At 37.6% G+C, this 26,676-nt stretch overlaps 1 protein-coding gene across 1 annotated transcript in view; it reads left to right on the top strand.

Annotated features, from left to right (window-relative positions):
• The window catches only part of kirrel3b (kirre like nephrin family adhesion molecule 3b), a 265,115-nt gene extending 239,380 nt beyond the window's left edge, over nt 1-25,735 (top strand). Inside the window, exons 11-18 of the mRNA XM_073851114.1 lie at nt 10,445-10,545; nt 11,883-12,093; nt 14,088-14,195; nt 14,853-14,876; nt 14,962-15,045; nt 16,479-16,588; nt 17,244-17,330; nt 20,686-25,735. Of these exons, the coding sequence (XP_073707215.1) occupies nt 10,445-10,545; nt 11,883-12,093; nt 14,088-14,195; nt 14,853-14,876; nt 14,962-15,045; nt 16,479-16,588; nt 17,244-17,330; nt 20,686-21,153 (1,193 nt within the window). The 3' untranslated portion in view covers nt 21,154-25,735. The remainder of the gene's footprint in view (nt 1-10,444; nt 10,546-11,882; nt 12,094-14,087; nt 14,196-14,852; nt 14,877-14,961; nt 15,046-16,478; nt 16,589-17,243; nt 17,331-20,685) is intronic.
• The last annotated feature ends 941 nt before the right edge of the window (nt 25,736-26,676 follow it).

Raw genomic sequence — 26,676 nt, 5'->3', positions numbered from 1 at the left:
TTCTTAGGCTCAATCTCATATTCAGCATAAAACATTAATTAGTATGTCAAACTAATCAGTTGTGAATGTCTGCTGAGAAGAGCAATATCTTTGTTGTACTATCATTTCATCTGTTAAGGATGTTTTCTGATGAAAGCGCTGATCAGTGCATTTGTTGACTGTGTCTTACAAACAGTTGTTGAAAGTAAAAATAACTTCCTTGTTACATTGTTCTAATGTAACTAAAATCACCATCCCGAACACACAAATCGTCACACACATTACTATTATTACTATTACTATTATTTAATAATAATATTTAATAAACAACAGCCATTAAAAGGTTGCTAGTCAATTCAGTCAGAAGTACAAAGGCAGTGTTCTGATATACAGCATGAAATTTTCGTAAAATATAATGTGATGAGATTTTGGCCCTTAGCCAAACTATTTGATCTGGAATAAATAATAGATGAATGAGATCAAAGACTGCCTGTTAGATTTACCCAAAACAAATTATATTTCATGTTTAACCATAACCATAGACCAGAACCAGTGGCAAATTCCAGAAGAACTGGCTGAGGTAAGACTGCTCTCAATGGGTTCATTATTGCTGAACAGCCGCTGATGCCCTGAAGCTCACATCTCTAAAAACATTGAAGCAAATTTTCAAATAAACATTACCTTTATTAAAAAACTGCATATTTAAAGTCTAAAAAAGCACATTCTCACCTAAAAAAGTCTTAAAACTACATTCCGTGTCACAAAAACAGTTTTATTTATACAGTTTTGGGCATCTGCCATGACACTCACTGTGAGAAATACTCCAAGGGAAGTGATACAAACTTGGAAAGGTTGGAGTTATCACTAGAATACTGTGTGCCTGGAAAAGATTCGAGAACCAGAACTGTTGTATAAATATATATACATACATACATACATAAATGGGTTCACTGACAGTCTGTTATCTAAGGTTTATTTATCTTAATTGCCTTTGTTTTTTTTTTTTAATTGCCAATTAACCTTGTTTATTAATATTGTATCATTTTAAACCTGCTTGACCTGGATCTGTCTTTTTGGTATCAAAGAGTAAGACTCTTTTGATTCTTTTCAATAAGTGAGCCCTTTTCTTCTAAAAGCCGCATGAGGACGGCAAGCTGTGTTCTAACTCATTTCTGGAAGTGAACACAAGAGTGCTGCGTGTTAGATTCAAGCACCTAGCGTAGCCTTTGATGTGGCAACATGTGGCGCAGGCTCTCTTGTAGCACGGGGCTGATTGTTTCAAGTTCTAGTGCATTTGGGAGATGAAGCCGATCATTTCACATCTCGCTCATCAACGTGCGCTCCTGACGAGCGACTGAAATTGACGTGAAGAATGACTGATGACCAGAGCTTTGTGTTTCAAAGGCTTGATCAGTAAGAGAAAAAGAGAGAAAGCAAGAAGAGAAACAGAGCTAAAAAACTAAATGATAATTCACCTATGTTCGCTTGATCCTCACTGAGTCACATAAAAACTAATTTATGCTAACAATTAAATGCACGCAATTGGAATTTGTCAATATCTGTTTCCTCCCAGTTGCATGTCACTAGAACCTAGAGCTCCAACTGAGACTCAGAATATAGACAAGAGAGTCCCAGCGTTCTCTCAGGCCCAATGTAATTTAATTATAATCAAATAGCTAGCAGGGGACACCGTTTGCAGAAAACACGCTAATGGATACACATTGCTTTCTGCTTTTTGTTCCCTAGTTCCTCAGATAGGGATCTCATTTCTCCATGTGTATTTTGAGCCTTAATGGGATTTAATATCTGAATGTGTCCGTATGTTCATTTATTTGTGTTGTTGCTAGTGGATACGATTTGGCTTGTGGGTTGAATTTGTTTGTTTTGTTGAATGCCGTTCTGCAAAGTGAAAAGTCAGCATTGCTATTAGAGGAATGAATCAAATTCACTCATACATTTATTTTTTAAATATTATATTGATGTATGTAAGTGGATACAAATCATATAGCACAGTAAGATTACTCACAATAGAATTAACTTTTCCTCCATCTTGGCTTCACTGACTTACTCATATCATGTCACCAACTCCTATTGACAATGAATGACGTTCGGTTGCTCATTGCTACAAATCACTGTCAGTTTGAAAGCTCCTTAATAGATGGATGGTTGAAATTTTGCACTTTGCAGTAGGGATGAAGACACAATGGAGTAGAGGTGAATTGCCTTGGGGAACATTTTATGCTATAACAAAAATGTGGTTGAAAGGAATGAGGAAGTTGTTTCTAGGTACTGCTGAGAGTTCAGGGAAGTAGGGCGTAGTGTGCCCAAGGTAAGTGTGCAGGTAGAAGGAGTCCATGCGCATGAGCATGCGCTATTCGTGGAACTGGGTTCAGTCCTTTACTCCTGTAATGGAAATATATGGCAGTGGAAATGAGGCGAAACAAACCGGGCTCAAATCTCACACTCTACAATCTGCGAATCACCTCTCACGGCACATTGGCTCGTGCACTCTTTTAGCATGGTTAGCTGCAATTTGAAAGTATGATAACTGATGGGATGATGTTTCTCAATCACATTGTTTACATGTGTCATTTTCAATGGCATGTGAACTTATTGTTGGGTTAATGGAACATATTTGTGCATGAAAGCGTTCATGTATGTATGTTAGAAAGACCTACATTATGTCTCCGGGAAAAAGTACATTAACCCAGTGTAGAAATGGGACATATGTGTCTCAGTGGAAGGTTGCTACTTTTGATTTGTGTGCATGAGTGCACCATATTTCAACACACTAAGAAAAATATGCTTGTCTAAGTGCATTTGTGTCCACAAGTGTGTTTACACACTTAAAATCTAAAATGAATGAATGAATGAATGAATGAATGAATGAATGAATGAATGAATGAATGAATGAATGAATGAATGAATGAATGAATGAAAGAATGAATGGAAAATTTTAATTGGGTCCATTTTACTGTCTGTCCTTGTATTGATTTTTTTCTCCAGACATTCATACCCTAAGAAAATTAGTATTCCACTTCCATGCCAACTTGCAGATATAGAGGAGAAGAGAGAAATCGCCACAGATTAATGATTTGGCAAATGAAAGCTAGTGAAATAAATGGTGACAGTGGTGCAGAGAGAAATTTGTGGTGCTTAACGCAAGGTTAATAATGTAAGTATGCTAAAACCCGTATTTTGCAGAGTAAAGCTTAATCACACAGTGCAATGGTGTAAACTTTTTTGTCATGAGCTGAATTTTCTTCATAAATTGTAAATGTATTAATAAAAGAGGGTGCATTAGATCGGATTACGTTGCTCACGGCGTCTGAATATAAAGTATAGAGAAAGTGTAAGAACCTGTAGAAAATATGACAACACTTAATATGTCAGCTATAAGAATGAAAGTCCTAATTTTCAGTAAAAACAGCCAATCAAGTAATTGCTAAAGGCAGTGCCTCATCTTATTCAGCACTGGCATGGGGACCTGGAAGGCCAAAACATCCATAGAACAGCCCACAGGGCTGCTGATTTTCTATCTGTTACAAGCCATGAATGTTTAAATCACATTTCAAGAGAACAAAAACAAAGATATGGGAACAAACGGCACATTTTGAGAACTTGCAATCCATTTACATCACCTACTGCAGTATTTTAATCAGCAAAATCAGAAGGACATTCTAAAACGTTTAATGTGAAAACTCCTAATGTGCCCTAATGTACTGAAAGAGTGATATTAAGATCAAGTGCTATATTCAGTACGCACCATATTAATGATGCATACTATATGCAAGAAAGAAAAGCCTAGAATTATGAAACTAAATTAAGTTTTTCTTTATAATAGTTTTCTATGGACAAAAGCTTAATGTGCAATTTAGTGCATTGCATTCATATTCTTGCCTGTATCATCAATAAGGTTTATACTGAATTAGGTCTTTTAATATCATTGCCTCAGTACATTTATACTTAGCACAAACATGAGGGGGGAAAAAGAAAATAACTTCTAGGTAGCAGAGAAAGGCCTTGTTTTTAATGGAAACTGTAATGGTCCTTGTGGGTACTGGTAATTTGTTGCCTTCTATTGGTGACATGTTGAAACCACTAAACCCTAATGGAGTATGGCCCAAAACACACAACTTAATTGCCAGGTCTTTTTAACAAAACCAGCCCATAAGCCAAACAAAAATAGCCCCAAATAAGCCCATTGACCGTATCCTAATATCAAATCTTAAGATATTTCTACCCCCTCCCTCACAAAACACTTAATCTAGCACAGTTTTGTTATTGGTAGAATGTGAAATATCTCAATACATGCACAGTCTTATTTCAATACATTGCACTTTCTATAATATGTAAAAAATTTAAACCACAAAATAGTTTACAAGTATCCCAGTTCTGCAGGAAAAAGTAAAACTTGGCAATACTGGAAAACATGAAATAATGGTTTTATTGATTTACAGTTAGTAAACCAACTGGTTTGTTATGATTTGTAAAAGCTGATTCCAAATCATCAGTACTCATCTTGCTGGACCTATCTGCAGCATTTGACACGGTAAATCACCAGATCCTTCTGTCTACCCTCTCATCGTTGGGCATCACAGGGACTTCACTTCGCTGGTTCAAATCCTATCTCTCTGGCAGGTCTTTCAGAGTGGCCTGGGGAGGGGAGGTTTCCAAAACTCATCAACTGGTCACTGGGGTTCCTCAGGGATCAGTTCTTGGACCCCTCCTCTTCTCCATATATACCACATCTCTGGGCCCCATCATACAGGCACATGGCTTCTCCTACCATTGCTATGCTGATGACACACAGCTCTATCTTTCTTTCAAACCAGATGATCCATCAGTAGCTGCAAGGATCTCTGGCTGCCTGGCGGATATCTCTGCATGGATGAAGGAACACCATCTTCAGCTCAATCTAGCTAAAACTGAGCTCCTTGTCTTTCCCGCCACTCCAACTTTACAACATGACTTCTCCATCCAGTTAGGTTCATCAACAATTACCCCATCGACTTCAGCCAGAAATCTTGGTGTAATCTTTGATGACCAATTGACTTTTAAAGACCACATAGCTAAAACTGCTCGATCCTGCAGGTTTGCATTGCACAACATCAGAAAGATCAGGCCCTTCCTAACAGAGCATGCTGCACAACTCCTCGTCCAGGCCCTGGTCATTTCCAGGCTGGACTACTGCAATGCTCTTTTAGCTGGTCTTCCAGCATGTACAATCAGGCCTCTACAAATGATTCAGAATGCAGCAGCACGGCTCGTCTTCAATGAGCCCAAGAAGGCCCATGTCACACCTCTCTTCATATCCCTGCACTGGCTACCGGTTACAGCACGCATCAAATTCAAGACACTGATGCTGGCCTATAGGACAGCCACCGGCTCATCACCGGCCTACCTCCATTCACTACTACGCATCTACACTCCCTCCAGAAGTCTGAGATCCTCTAGTGAAAGACGCCTTATTGTACCACCACAGAGAGGCACGAAATCACTTTCCAAAACATTCTCCTTCAATGTCCCTGCCTGGTGGAATGATCTTCCCACCCCCATCCGAAACGCAGACTCCATTACTGTCTTCAAGCGACTGCTGAAAACCCATCTTTTTCGACACTATCTGACTCAATAATAAAAAAAAAAAAAAATTATTCTCCTCTCTTTCCTGATCTTCCCTTTCCAGCCCATACTCATCTAACAACGCCTGACATATGGTATTTTTGAGCACTTCCTATGTCGATCTGTCTCCTTAGGATGAATCACTTGTTGTATTCCCAATTGTAAGTCGCTTTGGATAAAAGCGTCTGCTAACTGAATAAATGTAAATGTAAATGATGTAATGTAATGTTTGTAATAGTATTTGTAGTGGAAACCTTTTTTTTCTCTCCAGCAGGGTTATTATATATTTAGCTTTTGCTTGGATTTGTTTGTATTAGCTTGAATCATTTTTGTGGTGATGCATTGCCTGTTGTGTATTTGGTATTTGCAATACATTATTGCAACATGAGTTTCCAACTGTTATATGCTAAACTAGTAGGCTTAACTGCAGGCCATTTGGAAACAAAAAGAAAGGCAAATGTTACATTTCTCCATTTTAGCTTTAGTAATACAGTGTTGAAAATAAGATAGCATTTTAGCACTTCTGAATTATTATTTTTTTAACAGGTTGTTGGTTAAATGTCTGAAACAATGTCTGTGGTTACTCCAAGCATGATTTTCATGTTTTATTTTGCGCTATTAAAATACATCAGTAATACCTGCTTTTAAAAATGCTTTGGGTTATCTTGAAAAAGAGGCTGATAACACATGGCTAAATGGGTCTACAAAGTCTGTCAGGGACATAAAATATTACTTTTGATTAGCTTCAAAAATGCATAAATGTTGCATTAATTTGTAAAGATTATCACAATGAACTAAGCAAGTAAAAATTGTAAACCCAATAAAGCCAATGGAAAAATCCTATTGGGTTTTTGTTGATTTGATTTATGTTTGAATTATATTTTCATGATTAATGATTAAGAGTAGGTATGCTATAATGTGATTATTTTTTTCTAATCAGACACTGAATAAAGTACCTGTAAAACCTATCTTGACCCATTAATTTCGGGATAGGATTCTACGGGGTGACGCCAGTTTACATGATCACCCCATGCTGATCCATTCATCATGACTCTTGTACGCCCCCTACTGTCACAAACCTATGCCCTGCAATCATGTGTAGTCTATCTGTATCTCTCTTTCCCTCTCTCTCTCACCCAGCCTCCAGCCTTCCCACTCCCCATGGAGTTCCTTAAACCCAGCATTCTGAGGATAAGTGATAAGCTATCTAATTATATTCCTCATTTACAGCCTGATCCATGCGCTGATTCTTCTGAGCCACCAAGCGCTGGCCTTACCTCCACCAGCGGGGAATGAGCTGAATGTATTTACCTTGCGCCTGCAACCACACACACTCCAGTCTTTATCACACTCTATCGCGTGGATTACGATTTCGTAGTCATAGGGTAACGTGCACACAGCACACGTGCATTAGCTGCAAGGTATCGCTACAGCACTGGCGTCTAACTTTCCTCTCCACAAGCCTGATATTCCCCTCACTACAGCACTCCATCTGCCTCATGCTCATCTAGATGCTAATTTATTCTAATAAGAGCCAGTTAATAAACTGCAATTACGAATCAGTCGAGAGACACCGCCGCATGTGATTGGCAGATGCATGATTGATGGGTTGGGTTGAATTGGTGTGTGTGTGTGTATCTAAGTGTGGTTTTTGGCAGGGTTGGGGTTGGTAACCCATTAAGCAGGGAAGTCTATCCTACAGAAACGTTGTTTACCCTTTACATCCGCGCCTTTCTTGTTTTGTGCAATTGCGTAAAACTAGGGTGAGGCATAGCAAAAGTCAAAGTTCAAGGCTCCACGGTTTAAAGTGAACATGAAGAGACGCTCTGGGGGTCCTTATCTTTTCAAAATAACATTTTTCCGCCATTGGCACTCTTACGATTGCAGCCTATAGAAATAGACTTGCAGTTGGCACGCCGAGTCTTATCTCCTCTGGAGACATGAGGCCTGCCATAAATCAGTTCTTTTCAAGATTGAAAATGAAGACCAGACCCTCACTCCCTCACCCTTAACACAACTCTTAAATAGACCAGCCCACAGGAGACTCTTTTAAGAGTCTGCCCATTCAAAGCGAATACAATACTGCTCTTTCCTTTTAAAGCCAAATTTCTAACATGCCACTGCAAAGCTTTAGTACTGCGCACTTGATTGGCAGATCCTACAGATGAGATCTTTAGCCTCCTTGGTTAAGGTTTTACACCACTCTCGAAGCGTGGGACAGCAGGATTTGTCGATCTTGGAACTGGTAATGTGTATGTCAGCCTCGGTACGTGCTTCTGCAGTTCTCCGGGGCAGAATTTTAACGGTTACGCAAAAACTCTGCTTCTTACTCACATAACAACAGTCCAAATATGCAAATGAAGGTCATTATACAATGCACCGGATTCACAAATGTCAAAGCTACTTAACTGACACAACTGACTTTCTGTGCCCCGAAAGTGATGTTTGTGTACATTTTCTAGTGAATGAAGTTGAAATATTTAGCTATACATATGTAGTTATAGCTGGCTAACATCCAGACTCGTAGTATAGTCAAGTGCACTTTAAACATTTTAAAAAGCCATTTTATATGCCTGGAGTGAAGCAAACACAGAAGAACATACCAGATTGCTGTAGTCTGCTGCATCTTCCACAACCAAGACCAAAAATCTTCTGTAGCCTCTGAAGGGCAGTACTAAATAATAAAAAAGTGATAATTAGGCAAAATAAGAAAAATGTACTCATCTCCATTCTGTTAAAAAGTTTTCACCCCCTGGCTCTTAATGCATCGCTTTTCCTTCTAAAGCATCAGTGAGCGTTTGAACCTTCTGTAATAGTTGCATATGAGTCCCTCAGTTGTCCTCAGTGTGAAAAGATGGATCTCAAAATCATACAGTCGTTGTTGGAAAGGGTTCAAATACACAAATATGCTGAAAAACCAAAGAATCTGTGGGACCTGAAGGATTTTGCTGAAGAACAGCAGGCAGTTTAACTGTTCAGGACAAACAAGGGACTCATAAACAACTATTACTTTAAAAAAAAATCATTCAGGTAACAACACAGTAGAATAAGTAGAATAAACTTTTGAACTTATTTTCTCATCAGTATTTTTTTTTTTTTTTTTTTTTTTTTTTACAATAACATGCATTTTGTATGATCCCTCATATTGAAATAATTAAAATAAATCACATTTTGAAGATTCTGGGGGGTGTAAACTTTTGACCTCAACTGTATTGATATCAGCACCAATACAGTTTGCAATGATTTATGTTTCACTACCAACATATTACTAATTAATTAAATTAGCACTAGAAAGTTTTCTTCACAATGTTTGTGATTTTGGAGCATGTACGATCCTGAACATTATGAATATTTAGCCTCATAGTGTGTTTACGCAGCGCCATTTTTAACAAAAAATTTACATATTTTTATGCATTCTGTCTGTTAATTTACACAGCAATGGCATTCTGGGGAGCTGAAAATGCAGACTTTTGAAAACAGGTTTCAAATTACAAGTTTTTAAAGACAATACCATTATCGTCCTGTGTAAACTACAAAAACGCAAATTTGTGAAAATTGTGATTTAATTGTAGTTGTTTTTGTGATCCGTGCAAACGGGTATTCTTTTACCAACACTGTGATCTCGTCACCTTGGAATTATAAGGTTCTATCTGACATTTTTGTCAAAATGGAGTTATTCACATATTCTTATTGTGTGACAACTTATTTACATTATGTAATGTTTTTTTTTTCTTTAAGTTGTGTACATTTTAGGACGTTTTATTAAGAAAACAAAAAGGTTCTATCTACAGAGTCGAACTCTAACTTGGTTCTATAAGGTTCTATCTGTGAGCCAATCAGCACTTTGAATGCAAACAAGAGGACCAATCAGGATCAGCGTTCTTTGTCATGTCACCAGACTGCTCCGTTACAGCAAAGAACTTATACTGACAAGAAGTGAAAGTCAATAGAACGTTCCATTGCAACAGCGCCATGTTCCCCATATTGTTTTTGTTATATGAAATGCAAAATCTTTAAAGCTCAATATCTCAAAACCACTTAGAACGCAGACAGAACCTTATAATTCTAAGGTGACGATCTGTACACAAAATTTTTTAGTACATCAATGTTGCATAAACAAACTCTCAAATACCACTTGTGGACTTGTGTGACATGTGGATTTAGTGTGTGTTAAGGGCACTGAGCTTTGGCATTTATCAGATCTATGAAGGAAAATGGAGGAAAGCATTATAAAATGTTTTATTCTCACGAGTAACACGAAAAACATACCGCAAGTAATCTAGAGTGATAACGCTATGAGAATATTAAATTCATGTTTGCTGTGCACAGCAAAAGTCTGCCAAATGCATATATGCAAATTTGTATAATTTATTGAATGAATTAAATACTCAACAGCAGATGTCTGAAAATAAACAAACAATGTTTTTAGAAGGCCAATTCCATTCAATGCAACTTGCACTATCTTGGGCTTGTAACTAAGTACTATCTTGTGCTTCAGGAATTTCAAGACAATACAGAATATATATTTATGTGTGTGTGTGTGTGTGTGTGTGTGTGTGTGTGTGTGTGTGTGTGTGTGTGTGTGTGTGTGTGTGTGTGTGTGTGTGTGTGTGTGTGTGTGTGATACAAATCATTAGATTAATAGAATGTTGCCATAATTTATTAGTAAACAAACTGATTTAACCTAAAATACAGGGCAAAATGTCTGTTTTAAGAAAGCCACATTTGATCTTCTCTAGTTTGAAGAGATTCCTATGACTCTCTGGCAAACAGGGAACACACAGAGTTAGCTCACAGTTTTGAATATGTGACGAGTGACTATGTGCGTCTTTTCTCTCCTCAGGACCTCCGACCATCTCCAGTACACAGACCCATCAGGCTCCACACGGAGAAAAGGGACAGATCAAATGTTTCATCCGCAGCACGCCACCACCAGACCGCATTGTGAGTTACTCAGCTCTCTCCTTGCAGTGACTCAGCTCAGACAGGATTGCAGCTGTTGAGTGGGTGCTTGCTGTTGTCACATGGCTTGTGTGACTCCATTAGACTCAGTAAACACAGTCCAATAATGCATAACGCACTCATGAGTTATGATCTGTTTAATAAATGAAATTGCATCTCAAATCATTTGTTTCCTCTATATGAGTGAACGGGTATTAGATATGGCAGGCTTACAGCCCTAATTTCTCATTTAATGCATGCTTATGCCCTGTTACCACAGATCCAATTAGGATTTACCACTCTTAGATGAACTGTCTCCTCTCCGGGCCAATTTTTGATTCATTACTCACACTGTGCGTGTATGTGTATGTGGCTATGTGCATGGAAGTGCATAGGTAATCTGTGCAATGTTTACCCGTGTGGCTTTCGCTTTTATTGCCATGTTATTTCTAAATGTCAGTTGAATGGGAAAGACTGCTCCTGTGGTCCGGAACAACCAGTAATAACTTTAGAAGTGTAATAACGCCCATAAAGCAGGTGAAAACAAACACAAGTCTCTCTTTCCCTCTGAAAAGACCAGCTTGCCCAAGCATGCTGGTTTAAGATAGTTTATGTTGGTTAGTGTTGGTCCAGATGGTGGAAACATGCTATTCACCAGCAAAAATAGCTGGTTATAAAGCTGGAAAGGGGGTTTTGCTGGTTAAACCTGTCTGGTGGTAACCCTTTTTTTTAATCATTATTTTATCAAAGTAAAGATTCTCAAAGTATTGAAGGAGATCCCAAAATAATTTAATATAGATTTACAGTAGTAACAACAAATTGTATTTTATTATATAATGTGATTAATATCATGTTTTAAATATGATGTTTTCATTCTAAACATGGTGATTATTTCTAAGATGGACACCCAAAATAATATATAATACTTACCATCTGAATCTAACCATGTCATGTCAATAAATGGAAATAACAGCCATCTATTAATTATCATGTTAATTATCATGTGCCTTTTAACCCCAACAGCAAGGGTGTTTTTTGCCCCAAATAAAACATGTTTACATATTCTTTCGTTATTTAAAACATGTTGCTTTAATTATCGTAAACAAAGCGAAAAATCATTAGGAAGACCTTTGTCTCAAAATATATTCAACAATTTTAGCGAATCTCGTTTGCTACTTAAATATACAACATTTAAAAACATCAAAAATTAGATCAGTAAGGACAGAATCAACTTTGTGCTGCTGCCTGCGATCGTGTCATGGATCAGACAAATTTGCATGTGCATTTTGAAAAGCCAATTTTTTTGGGAAGTGTTACACTAAGTTTATTTTGTTCCTCAGGCCTGGTCCTGGAAGGAAACCGTCCTGGAGTCAGGGACATCAGGTCGCTATACAGTAGAGACAGTAAGCACAGAGGACGGAGTGCTGTCCACCCTCACCATGAGCAACATCGTACCTGCTGACTTCCAGACCATCTACAACTGCACCGCCTGGAACAGCTTTGGCTCCGATACAGAGATCATTCGCCTCAAGGAACAAGGTGGGAGCCAAGGTTCGCCAGGTTTCACCTTCTTTTCTATAAAACATGTACATGTACATGTGATGTAGTGTTTTATAACCATGGTTTCTAAAAACACTGGAATAGACTAGATTCTTAAGATAATAAAAAAAATCTCCATTACTTTCTAATTCTCAAATAGTAAATCACATCTGGATCAGATGTATTTGTACCAGATTTAAATAAAAAATAACTGATAGATCAAGATCTAAAAAATATTTTCATTTACAATAATCAATAATAAGATTCTGCATTAGTAACTTTTCGTACCATGAGTTGCACACACATTTAGGTTCTGACGATATCACGGTTCTTGGCTAATCATTGAATCAACAAGTTGTTGACTTTGAATTTAATTGCTCAGTGTGGTTTGTTGAACCAATTCCTCAGGTTCACTTGAAAGAATCATCTTCTTTTCTTTAAAACATGCCTGTGAGTTTTTCACAACCATGGTTTTTCAAAGCACTGGAATACAGCAGAATCTTAAACCGGAAAAAAAAAAAAAAAAAAAAATCTTCATTACTTTTCATTTATCACTTTATACATTATGAATCACTTTACACAAGATTAGCAAATCACATCTAAATCATATTCATGTATTTTAATGTATTTATACCAATTTTAGATTACAAATATCATTCATCTCTAGCCAAATGATTATTTCAGAGCAACAGCAATACTAATTGCACATTTAACTACACCGTCAATAAATCATATAAATCTATTAACAACAGTTAGCACTATTTAATTTGCAATCTTGTTACAGTAATTTATTTCTCTCTAGTGAACTTCTTATAATGTGTCTACTTAGTGCTTTCATAGTTTGGATTTGTTGACATGCAATACATTATAGTCCTGTTTTGACTGACTTTAATGCTTCTTTAATAGATTTGTTTACCAAAAAATGATTTTTACTCATTGCAAACCATAATGATTAGAAGTTTTACATAATGTGCTGGCCATTCTTTTCCATGAAATTACAATGAATGGGGACTGAAGTGTAAATACAACTCTTCTTGGGTGATTATACGTAATCTTTTTTTTCTGGCTGGGATTTCTAAATTGCCTAAAATGAAGGTAATGACTGAAAAGTAGTTTGACAAACAGGAACACAAAACCTAAACCTGGGCATTTTAGCCAATTTAGGAATCCTGTCCGGGAAAAAGACAATGTGTGGTTACCCTATACTCTTCAGAAGTCTTGTAAAGCCATGTGATAAATATCTTTGTGTGACAAATATTTTTGAGTAATCTATTCTTTTAATTAAAACAATATGTATTTCTGCATTTATAAGAACTGCACACAGTAATTCAGACATAAAATAGGCATAAACTGTGACCACGCAGAGGTCGTAATGCTTAGTTTGTACTGGGAGCCAGTAATTAACTTTGTGTAGGTACAGCTTATTGTCTGAGTCAGCCACTCATTATCATTTGGCCGTAAAATCTGGGCTCAATCTTTCGGTTTAAATATACCAACAAGAGCACAAATAAACCAGATGAGTTGGCTCTAATTAACCTTAAGCCACAGTTCCTCAAAACACTCAAGAGATTGTTGGTGTCCACATTACACCCACGTTCTATCAGAGTCCATAAATGATCGAGGTGAATTATAACAACCGATGCAAGGTTCAGTTTATGCACACGCAAGACATGTTATGTGAGTGTCATGTGCTAAATGTGTGCCATAATTGGCATAGATGTAAATTGTTACACTTGATTTTCATGTAAAATGAAGGTACCTGAGTTTTCGCCAGAAGGTGATGGTGGTGTTAATTGCCTGTGTACGTTCTTCTAAACAGAGGTCTTGAAGGTGTGAATATCTCTTTGACACAGCATTTAACACTCTCATTTGTTCCATGCTAGTGCAAGTCTGGAAATCTGTTCAGGAGTGAATGGTGGTGTCTGTGTTTGAGCTCTTATTTGCTGGATTTACCCGTCCTTCCCATGCTGTGTTATTGTAGAAGGCTCTGTTTTGTTTTCTGACAGAATCCCTCCCTGTTGCTGTGATCATCGGCGTGGCAGTTGGCGCTTTCGTTGCTTTCATCGTCCTCATGGGAACCATCGGCGCATTCTGCTGTACACGCTCTCAGAGAAGTATGTACCTCTCAGCCAATTGTGTTCGTGCATGTCCATCACCACAAAACGTTAAGTGCTCCTCAGTCAGACAAAGAGCAGGGTGTTAGGGTGTTCATGTCACTTCACAGAAACCAAGCTTTTATTTCTATATCTTCCTTTTCGTTGAGTGTTTGTGTAGGGTTGGGCGGCATGATGGTGTAGACGACAAATGCATTATCTGGCAAAGATTCTATGTTGTTGCTGAAACATGTTGTTTAAAAACCCTATAGTAGAAAAATAGTTGTTTTCCATTGTAGTCACTATCTTTCGCTTGGGTGCTTGTCTTTCCAATGTAGCCAGTGTACGTTTTATTTTTTCCAAATATGTCCTTGCTGGTATTTCTCAAATGCCTAAAACATCAGAGTTAATATTACTACATTCATCTCATAATTTAACATTATTCTTATTCTTAAAACATTACCTATTTATTCTTTAATTTTTGTTTTTATTATTATTATTATCATTATTTAATGTAAGAAAGGCAGTAAAAGGCAGTAAAATGATTTGTTTGTATGTGTGCTTAAAAAACACTAATGCAACTGTGATATAAAGCTTTTGTCATGCCGTCCACCCTTATCTCTGTGTTTTCTTATTTGTTTTCCTTTTACCGCAACCATCCTCTCTCATGATCAAAAGAGAAAACAGCTCATCTATGTACAGGTTAGCATCAGACAGCGAACAATGAGCTTGCAGTTTCCGATTGTTGGTGGCATTGGGTTGAGCATGTTGTTGTTGTATGCCACAGAAGACGCTCACCTGGTTATGCCTACACTACCCACCTCCATCTGTGCTCAGCAGAGAGAACTTGCAAGCAAAATTAAGACAGAAAGTAAGACCTGTTACCTGACCGTCACCAATTAATTGTAAACATTGTTCTTCAATGCGTCAACATGAGCTGTGTGATTCTGATGTATCTAGTGGCTCCTCTAGGGTTCCTCTTATCTTAGTGCTGTGTTGTTATGCTGCCTTCAAGTCCTTCTGGGAAGTTCCTACTCAAAGTTGTGGATGTTGTAATTAATTAGAATGTAATATATTCTGTGTTGCCACATAGAATAAAAGGGAAACCTTAGAAAATGGCAACCTTATAGTATCATATTTGATGCATGAGGCTTTTATGGTTCACATATTATGATATAGTGAGAGTTTTACTCAGATGCCCAAAGTGAGAAAAAATATGCTGATAATTATGTGGTCAAAAAGATACAAATATGATAGCTTGTAATGTTAATTTAATGAGATATTCATAACAGTATAACAGATTACTTGCATAGAATGCATATAAATATCGGTCGCAACTCTATATCTCTCAGTAATAGTAAGATGATATTTAAATGTTTGATGTAGTTTTTATTGTGAAGGAAAAACAACACAATGCAATACAATCATGATTGAGAAACAAACAAATGAACATTCCTCAGAAGCCTGATGAATCATATTTGATGCACACATTTCAACATTACACTTCTTTAAAAAAAAAATTGGACAAAACCCTGCTGAAAAAAAACCTGCTAAAACCAGCCTAGGCTGGTTGGCTGGTCGTAGCTGGTTTAAACTGGAAGTAGCTGGTTTTAGCTGGTCTCCCAGCCTGGCCAGGCTGGTCAGACTGGTTTTAGCTGGTGGTTTCCCAGCCTGACCAGCTAAGACCAGCCTCGCCAGGCTGGGAAAGTGGCCAAAACCCCTCTAAAACCAGCCTGCTGACCAGCTAAAACCAGGCTGGTTGACCAGCTAAAACCAGCCAAACAGCCTAGGCTGGTTTTACCTGTTTTTTTTTTTCACCAGGGAAATGCATAGACAATCTCGTAAACATAAGTTGCTTCAGCCCAGTAAGTGTTCATTTTAAAAGTTATTCTTAGACTTACTTATATTACTCATGTTTACCTAATATTTACAGAATTTACAGATCACAGAAGACATTTAGCAAGTTGTGTACAACACAAGTTTTAAGCTTTGATCATGTTAATAATTTAGAAGCCTTAGAAATGTATGTATCAAATATGATACCGCAGGGTTATCATAGGCAAATTCTTAAAAATCATAAATGTATAAATTGTTATATATTGTTACTGACAGAAAAGCTGAGACTCGTGCATGTGGGCTGATCTCATAAAAATGCTAATTTCAACATGACTTGAAGGCAGCATTGGTTTATATGGATTAAAGCAATGTGAAGTGGCATGAAGTAGATTGCATTTTTTACTACTTCACATCAGTACATTACATTTCATGACACGACTGGAGTAACACTTGTCACTTTCCTCTCAGACCTCAAAGGTGTGGTGTCAGCCAAGAACGACATTCGAGTGGAAATTGTGCACAAAGACCACAACGCGGCACGAGAAAATGAGGATCACGCCGCTATGAAACAGCTCATGGTGAGTCACGTTCCGAAGGAAGAAAACAGTAAACATCCCGTTCGCCATTACCCCATCAGCACCCCCAAATCAACAAGCTAGCTCATTATGCTAGTCCCTGTCACATCCGTAGCTAATGAATGCTAATCATTCCCACCCCAACACTAATAGCGCCTATCTCCCTCGCCGCTGCGGACGTCAAACCCATGAATAATGCAGTATAAGTGTGAGAACCCCGCTGGCCTGCATGCCTATATTTAGCTTCCAGCCTGCATTTTCTGGGAGGACATGGGCATAGATGTAACCATAGAGATGCCAGTGATCAAGTGGTCTTTTTCTCCTGGAGCCCTTGGTGAACTTCTGTCAAAACACATGCTGCCACCTTCTCTGGAAATTTCACTCATTGTCACACAAGCCTCCAAGGCACAGAATCAGAGTTCTGTTTGGGCTCAAGATGTAAAACACACCACAACACAAGACTTTAGACAAAAGTGACAGGACACCTCATAAGGATGGTGTTGCATTGCAAAGTTTTTGCTAATGCCATGAAGAATATTCACAGGAATTTGCTCCAGTTGAAGTAGCTTTCCTTCTGGAATTATCTTTAAGCGTTTTGGAGTACCAAAGCTCACACAGTGAGAGTAACCCAGATTCTAACGTGTGTTGTTTGCCACAGATTGAACGGGGAGAGTTTCAGCAGGAGTCCGTTCTGAAGCAACTTGAGGTACTTCAGGAAGAGGAGAAAGAGTATCAGCACATCAAGGTATGTCTCAGTGGGATTCGAAGGAAGTTATATATGAAATAGACACCCCAATAAAACAACTGTGTATACTTTTATAGGGCTGTCGATTGATTAAATCTAATAGTGATGCATGTCATATTTTGAGACTAATTTAGACATTCTACTAATCAGTGCTAATTTTGACAGTCATTTTTGATTTAGTCTTAGTCTTTATCTTGAGATGAAAATGCTTAATAGTCTTAGTCACATTTTAGTTATTTGAGTCTTTCATAGTTTTAGTCATCGAAAATTTTCATAAAAAAAATAAAAATTTTGAACAAAAAGCTAAAAAAAAAAGATGTTCATGATAATCAAAATGTAGATAGAGTTAATCAACACCCCAAAGCATGACAGTCATTATTACCTCTTCATGGTACTACATTTTATTCCATAACGTTACGCAGTTTTACATATCTATGGTTTTGATGCTGTTGTATGTCTGACGATTGTGTTAGATTACATGTGGAAGCATCTGTTGTTTCGGTTTCTTCTTCACTTGTGTTTGGGATATTCTGTACAGAAGATGTGTAATAGCGCCCCTAGCATATAACAATGAAAACACGGATTCTCAGATTACAAGTATAGCTCAAATATATTTAGACTTTCTAAGTATGTCAAGTATACTTAAATGTCATTTTAAGTATATTTCTGAGAAGTATTTATAGCACATTTCTGAGAAGTACATAAAAAGTAGACTGAAAGTATACTTTCCTATTTTAGTTTAAAAGAAGTATACTTATAGCACACTTGAATAAACTTATTTTTCATAAGGGAGCCTATCCATCCACTGCGGCTGTCACACTGAGACTAGATATGCAAATGTCCCTTATGATGATAATATGACAGGGACCACATTTTGAAAGACAAGACAGTTAACTTAGCCTATAGGATGTATTTTGAATGTCCGGTAGTCGTCAAATAACATTCTAGTCCTGTCTCGTCTTGTTGACGAAGACAAAGCATCAATTTCGACATTGTTTTTATCATCAGATGTTAGTTTTAGCTTGTCAACATCTCGGTGACGAAATTAACACTTTGCAACTTGCCAACTTGCAATCATTAGACTATTAGTAGACTGTCTGCTTAATATCTGCTAATGCTTTATTCTATTAACTACTAACCCAAACCCTAACCTAGCAGTCTACTAATACTCCAATGAGAGTTAGTTGTAAGTAGTATGTATTTGCAAATTAATGAGTTAGTTGACATGTAATAAAAAGTTACTTATATTTAGTTACTTTATATTTAGTTACTTATATTTAGTAGAATGTCTAAATCGAAAATAAAGTGTAACCTAGTTTCCTCACAAAATAATATAAATGAAATGAGAATTTATAATTAACATTATTAAACATGCCTAACTAATTGTTTTGACAGCCCAAATATTTTGGAATTGGCATATGCATTAGGAATTTGCAAAAAATAATGTTTTAAATTGAAACGGCATGCAATTTCAAGACTTACGCATTAGTATAAACACGTTTTTATTTTTTAATGAGTGTTTGTAGTTTATGGCAGAAAATTGCTTAGAAGATGGGTATTTAAATTTTTGTTCAGCCAAAACCTTTTTTTTTTTTTTTTACAAAATGATTTAAAGCCTTATTAGCAATTATAATTACCCTTTACATATTTGCACTGATCATTGAGTATTTTAAGTGTTCAGATACTAATTTACCTCATTTTAGTGTGAGCTCCAAGAATAACTATCGTAATCATAGTTTGATTAACATATGATCCCATGGTTAACCAGATAGCAATTGCAAGTCTTGACAGAAGCAGCATAGCTTTTATTCTCTCATTTGTATTTATCTCAGTGTGCAAATGCAGTGTTCTTAAAGTCTGTTTCATGGCCTTCTCTACCTGCTCCCTGCAGGATTGATTCCCTCCCTACATGTAGATGAGTGTGTAAAATGAGCCATGTGAACAGGGACAGCTCAGTACAGATATGGAGTGCACACAATCCCTGTCGCCTGATAAAACCGCACCTGACAACGCCTTTCTTGCGTTGTCATAGAGAAGTCACCTAACGGTGATTATCGTCTCTCCCCCGTGGGATATGGCCTGCGCACCCACTCAAAATGGCATCCACGTCCACATCGTGGTGCCTGTTTTGCTTCTTAGCAACCGTGCTGATATAGCACCACGACAACGACAGCAGCCATGGTATCGAGTTCCTTTGCTTTGATTATTTCTTTCTGTGACAGATTTAAAAAGCCATGATTCTGAAGTCCAATTAAAGCTGAAAAGTGCACACTAACAACCAGATTGTGTATCAAGGTTCTGCTTAATTAGCCTATAATATTCTGAGGTAACTGCTAAAGATTATTTGACTCTTTTTCTTACCTCTGCTTTACTTTTGCATGTTTCTTGCCTTCATTAATGCTTTGAAATAGAAGTGATGGCACTGCAGAAAGAAAAGGAATAAATTGCATAAGCTTTTCTCAAGAAATTTTGCTTTAGTTCATGGTGTTAGATGAAGGTCAAAATAAATGAGGTAGCATTTGGAAAAGAATAATAGTAACAATAATAATAAAATACTGCAATTAAAGACATTCCTATCTGAAAAGGAATACATTTCTCGAAGGACATCAGATAATTAGCAATAATTTTTGCCAAGGTTGCATGTGAATAACACGTATTCAGTTGAAATGAGATGAAATCATAAAATGCATCTTTGAAACACAAACTAATCTCCTTTTCATCATCTGGTTCTGTCTGAATAGGGCCGAGTGTAATGGTACTTCTCAGGTAACAAACTGAGATTAGGAGCACTCTTTTAAAGAATGCATTTTTCTGGATTTTTGTTGTTGTTGTTGTTGTTGTTGTTGTTGTTCTGTCTCCCACTGTTGAAATAAACCTACCATTAAAACTATAGACTGATAATTTCTTTGTCAGTGGGTAAACATTCAAAATCAGCAGGGGATCTTTTTTTTCCTTCACTGTACATTTAACACTTAACTCCTATGGAAACTGTAATTCTAGTAAAACACTGTAGATTTCGCACTGTGTTGAAGAGTCTAAGAGAATAAGATGTCGCTCAATTGGGTGGTTTTAGGTCAAGGTTTCGGTTGTCAGTCAATGACACTCTCTATTTGTAGGGAATAGCAATATGGCCACTTGAATACTTGGCAGTTTAGTACACAATGAGCAATCGAGTCATTTATATAGATCAGTGATGTACTCCCATTGGAAGATGCTGCACTGCGCTGATGCTCATTGCCAATGGTTGTTGAAAATAAATTGCTTCACTGTCAGTGTAAAAGCACTTTTATTTCTTGACTGTTGGCTATTAGTGTCATCATTGAGATAATGTTTGTTAATCCATTGTTCTTCAAAGGATCCCACGAATGGATACTACAGTGTGAACACCTTTAAGGAGCATCATGGCACCCCAACCACGCTGGCTGGAAACCAGACCACGGAGCTCCGTCGAGACCCTGCCACAGCCACCACCGGCAAGCAGCGAGTTCCCACAGGAATGTCTTTCACCAACATCTACTCTACCCTGGGCGCTGGACCCAACCGCCTGTACGACTACAGCCAGCGGTTCGTGCTGGGCATGGGCAGCAGTTCCATCGAGCTTTGCGAGCGAGAATTCCAGCGAGGATCGATGAGTGACTCCAGCTCTTTCCTGGACACACAGTGCGACAGCGGCATCAGCAGTTACAGCAAGCAGGACGGCTACGTGCAGTTCGACAAGGACAGCAAGGCCTCGGCCTCCTCCTCATCCCATTACTCTCAGTCATCATCCCAGAACTCAGACCTCACACGGCCACTGCAGAAACGCATGCAGACCCACGTCTGACTGCACAAGATGGACAGAAGACAGAGGAATCCAGCGCTGGGATTGGCCAAAGGGGATTGAATCCCCCCCCCAGATGAGAATCAGGAACCAGTTCAAGCACATCTAGCACCCCAGTTTTATTTTATCCTCCACTTTCTTTGCTTTTAACGTTTCTTTGGTATATGTAGATTTTCTCATTTGTCCAAATCTTATTTACAGCTCTGAAAAGCCTTACCGGTTTCAGAACCTTGTCTTGACCCTTCAGTATGCCCTAAATGTCTGGGCCAAAAACTTCCTTTAAACAACAGTGTGCCACAGTGATGTTATTTGCCAATGTAGAAAGACACAAAACCCTGAACAGAACTAATGTCCTTGTCGTAGTCCCAGTGACTTTGAGACAGCTCTCAGTGACCTCCTTGAAGAAAGCATAGCAACATTGCTTTAAAGGAGCTCTTTGAAGACAGTTGATGAAGGCTATACTACATATATCTGTAGTCCATTCACTCCTCTGCACCACTAGAGGACAACGAATTGTTGTTCCTGTACATTAAAGCACAACTGTCAAAGTTGTATGTAAGACTTTTCAATGCCTCTACCACAGCTAGCTAAACAAATGAAAAAATATATTAAAAAAAAGGACAAAAATGTGCGAACTGAATTAACAACTAATGTCCGTCAGAATCGTTGTATTCTGGCACTTCTTTCAAAGGTTATTCTGACATACAAATGTGAGATGTGGTTCTGAGCTGTCGGTTTACCATGCAAAGATAAGATATATTTGTGTACTTTGTTGTTCTTTCTTTCTAAACATTCTTTATTTTCAGTGTTTTAACAACATGTTTTTTAAAAATTCATTGGACTTGCACTGGGAACTGGGAGGATGATGTAATCTCGTCTGCTGCCTTGAGTAGAACTATTTAAGGTGTCGGCATTTGTGGTTATGAGAGGAGGGTTTTTCACTTTTTTAAAATACTATTATTTCCAAAAAGGATTGATTTGGGTTGGTGTGAATAATGTGCTGATGATGGGAACAACGATGTTTGGATTTTAAAAAGACACTCGTCCTGTCCTGTTGTGTAAAGTGAAAATATAACGCTTATAAACCATACTTTCAGTTCATAAAAATCATCTGCGCTTGTTACACATGTGCTAAATATATTTTCAAACTACTTGTTTCTTGCAGAACACAAATTTAGTTTACACAGAAACAGAGTGAATCAAGATCTGAGTAGTTCACTTTTTGCTCTGGTTTGAATCTTCTGTCTACTGTTCATGTGGCTGCCATTGGACTGGACTGCATTGAGTACTCTCACTGTTATAAGTGAGCAATTTGTGTACATGTTTTTTTTTTTTTTTTTTTTTTTTTTTTATGGAGTGTGGGAGTTCATGCTTAATGTAAATGTATGTTGTTTTCTTTGTCTTTCTGTCAGTGTTTAGTCTACAGAACTGAAATTGCAACTTAAGGCACTACTGATAACTCAAGCACTTCTACACTCAAACACTTGCAAGGTAAAATCACTTGTAGTTCTGAATCAGCGTACTGAAATCAAGCTAACAGCAATCAAGCTAGCATTGTGTGCTATGTATAATGTGCTGAAAGACACAAACTACTCAAAACCCAATGCTGTGGTGTATGCAAAAGCTGGAAATTTCGCAGACATTTCGCCAATTGAGGTGACTAAAACTTAAGAGTAGAAGCCCCAGACAAAAATATTTGTGGATGTTTTGAAAGTACAACTCTTTCAGAGCTCTTCACAAAAACACTTTAGCTTAAGCCACAGTTCTGGTGACTTTGACCCATTAGCTTTGCCAAAAGAAATGGTTGCATTCAATTGATTAGATCATCTGCTCTATTTCCCAATTCATTCTGTGTTTTGGTTATTCCTATCCTGGGGAGAAATATTCAGACTGTCAAAAAAAAAAAGGCAAAATGATGTCAGCATGTTTCTTGTACTAGACCAGAGCACAGCCATTATCTATGTGGTGTTACATTAAGTGGCATAATTGTATGAAATTGCCACTGACCCCTTATAACAAGGTTCAGGCTCATCCCAATATGAGCACCAACACCGTTTTCGCTGCCAAAGTTTCCCCAGGCAATATGACGCTCTGAATCTACATTCAGTTGACTAACCCCTCCAGTTCTGCCCTATGACAGTGCAAACAGATTGGGCATGAAAGCTATCAGTGTGTTTTGCTTATCAAAGCTTCCAACACTTCACTCTTTTATCTCCTTTTCAAGTTATCTCCCCATTCCTCCTCGCTCATAAAGATAAATATGACCAGAGGCAATCCCTCATATAAACAAGGAGGGAGAACTTTGGCATCTCTCACTTGAACTGCAAAGATCTTGGTTTTGACCCAGAGCAAGAGATTTGATTTGTACCGACCTGACAATCCCTCACTTCAACCTGGATACAAGAAACACTGCGAGGCGTGACGCCGCTGAGTCAGTCAGCGCTGTAAGCACTTTACGTATGATTATATTTGTGGCATTTCAATGGGTTTCATACATGAATGCTGTTGGATGAGTCTAATTTTACAAATGGATTGGTGCCCATTGTGGGGCTTAAACACGAAAAGGCCTGTTTCAGTGCTGATAGTGTGGCTCAGTCCTTACTACACTGTATATAAATCCCTCATGCTCTCTGTGTGTAAATTTGCAGTTTCTTTGCTTTGTTCTTTAGTAAATTTGATTCATAAGGTGCAGAAAGCAAATCACACCATTGATACTGTACAAACGATCACTCTATAATTTTACTCTTTAGTTTGCCGATGCTATAGCCATTGGCAGAGAAGTGTTTCAAATTAAATGTCCATATGTTACTTACCTTGGCCTATCTTTCTGTATTCATAACAGTTTCGTGCAAGGTGAAATGAAAATATACTGACCTATAGAAATCCTTCAACACGCAACAATCCAGCTTGCAACATGCACTGAATTTAAATCCAGGGTTTCTACACCTTTTGACCATTTTGAAATAATTTATTGAGATTCACCAGAATTTGCTGTTTGTGAGCTGAGCATAACAAGAAATAAACTCAATATTAAAGATATTTGTGAGCACCATGTAAATATGGAAAATGCCAAACATAATTCTCAATTCATACCATTATCAGTTATAAAAACCGGAGCTGAAATTCGCCATGTTAAAATACTTTATCCTATACTGCAGTTTATTAAGCAGAGACAGCTATAAGTAAGCCATTGAAGTCTGATTTGAGAATCCTGGCTAGCCACACATAGCAACAATGGCTCAACCAATGGCATCAGTTTGGGGGTCGTGGCTACCTGTTAGTCTAATAACAGATGCGGGCGAGTGCGGAAACCTGTTTGAAAACATCAATTTTGCAATTCTGTTTGGTGATGCTGGTTGCACATAAATTACACAAACCAGATTTAAATTGCATTTAATGTTAATATTTTTTTATTTATGCTGGACAATAATGAAAAAATAGTTCGATTATAGCCATTATTCCAGACATAATTTGAATCAAAGGCAGCTACTGTACTATTCCTTCTGTCACTGCATAAACTTCTACTTTACAATGCTAATACAGCCATATGGATATTTGTTGTTTGACACAAACATATGTGATAACAAATCATACCATATGGGCTAGTCGACACAGTCCTAAAACATGGCAAAGGACCGAAAAATCCCTTGAAACAGATCACCATTCATGTAAAGAAGCTGCTATGTGCTAGAATGAACATGGCGTCTATAAGCAAATATTGGATTAGGGCTGTTGTCCTGTTTGAGTAGCTCTCCATACTCTTTTGTAGCCTGTGTACTTTTCTTATCGCCCAGCCCTGGTGAGTTTCAATCCCTTCTCCCACTGGACCGCAAGTCTTGCCCGCTTCAGGCACCGGATGGTCATGCACTTACAACCAAACCAAACAGATGAACAAATACCACTCTGGATGATAGGACAGGGCCATTGCCAGCCGCAGACAGCAGACCACATTTATGGCTTTTACATTTCTCCTGACATTTCAGCACAGCCAGGCGGGCTACTGGCTGATGAAATGTTATGAATTCCCCTCTCTCGACAATACTGTTTTATACAGGCCTCTCCATTATGACGATCCCAGAGCAAGTTTTGTTTGAGGATGGTTACAGTCGAGGCTGCATAGGCATATTAAAGTGTAATCATTTCTGTACACAGTGAATGCATTGCATTGGTGATTTGTGCTCTGTAAAACGTTCAGTACTCAAGAGAGCAGGATGTAACATTATGTACAATGACGGGCAGCTCTCTCTGAATGGTTTGTGTCAATCATGTCTTTTCTACCTGTCCCAAGCACTTTCTACATCAGATTTTTATTTATAATTTGTTTCCACAAGACAATATCTCGTTAGTCTTCAAGTGATATGCTACTGCAGTAACAAAGATGGTGTGTACACAGAGGTCGAGAAAATCAATCCAGCAGTTCAGAAGGTATTATACTGTAATGTACTGGGGTTATGAAAGAAGGTTGACCACTATTTTCTTGCAGTGACACTCTCTATCAGTAAAAGCATTAAAAAGATGTACTTTACCTGTAATGGTCTGTGATCTTATGATGCTTTGGCTCTGTATATTTCTAAAAGAAAATTGAAAACCATTGCAAAAAAAAGAGTTTTGCTTAATGTCTTTATTGAAACCAGTGTGTTTGTGTGTGTGTGTGCGTGTGCATGTGAGGGTATCAAAGTACCTCAAAGTCTATATAAATGAAAAAAAGCAAATCATATTTACCAAGTAAAACATCTCATCGCTTTTACATTTTTAAGTGCACTTAATTTCTGAAAATAATGTACTATGATTATTTTGGCTTGATTTTAGAGGGAAATTAAGAAAGATATATTCTCCATCTTCCCTTAAAGGAACATTTCACCCAATACTGAAAATTAACTCACCTTTAGGCCAACCAAAATTAATTTTTTTCTTCAGTGGAACAGTTTTGGAGATATTTAGCATTACATCACTTGCTCATCAGTGGAACCTCTGCAGTGAAAGGGTGCCATTAGAATATAAAAGATAAAAGATGATAAAAACATTACAATAATCCACAAGTAATCCACACCACTCGAGTCCATGAATTAATGTCTTGTGAAGTGAAAGCTGTGTGTTTGTAAGGTACAAATCCATCATTAAGGGCATAATCCATAATGGTTCCTCCAGTGAAAAAGTCCATTCTCTGTTGTCCTCTCAAATCAGAATCTACTCACATATTTGTTTTGGAACTGTTTTCAATTGTAAATTATTCTTGATATGTGCATATTTCTCTCCTGATTCAGATGAGATTACTTTTTTCCACTGGAGTATGCAATATTATGAAAAGATGCATTAGAGCCAGAGGAAACAGTTTTACATTAAAAATGTCTTAGGTATTGATTAGTTTCTTACAAATGCACAACTTTTCACTTTACAAGACATTAATTGATTGACTGGAGTGGATTACTTGTGGATTATTGTGACTTTTATTCTGATGGCACCCATTCATCCTTTCAGCCAGTATACCTTCAATTGCAGTGTCGAGATGATGTAAATTGTGCCAAG

The sequence above is a fragment of the Garra rufa genome, chromosome 11 (genome assembly GCF_049309525.1).
Source record: "Garra rufa chromosome 11, GarRuf1.0, whole genome shotgun sequence".
In the NCBI taxonomy this organism is placed as follows: Eukaryota; Metazoa; Chordata; class Actinopteri; order Cypriniformes; family Cyprinidae; genus Garra; species Garra rufa.
This window is presented reverse-complemented; position numbering and strand designations above follow the sequence as displayed.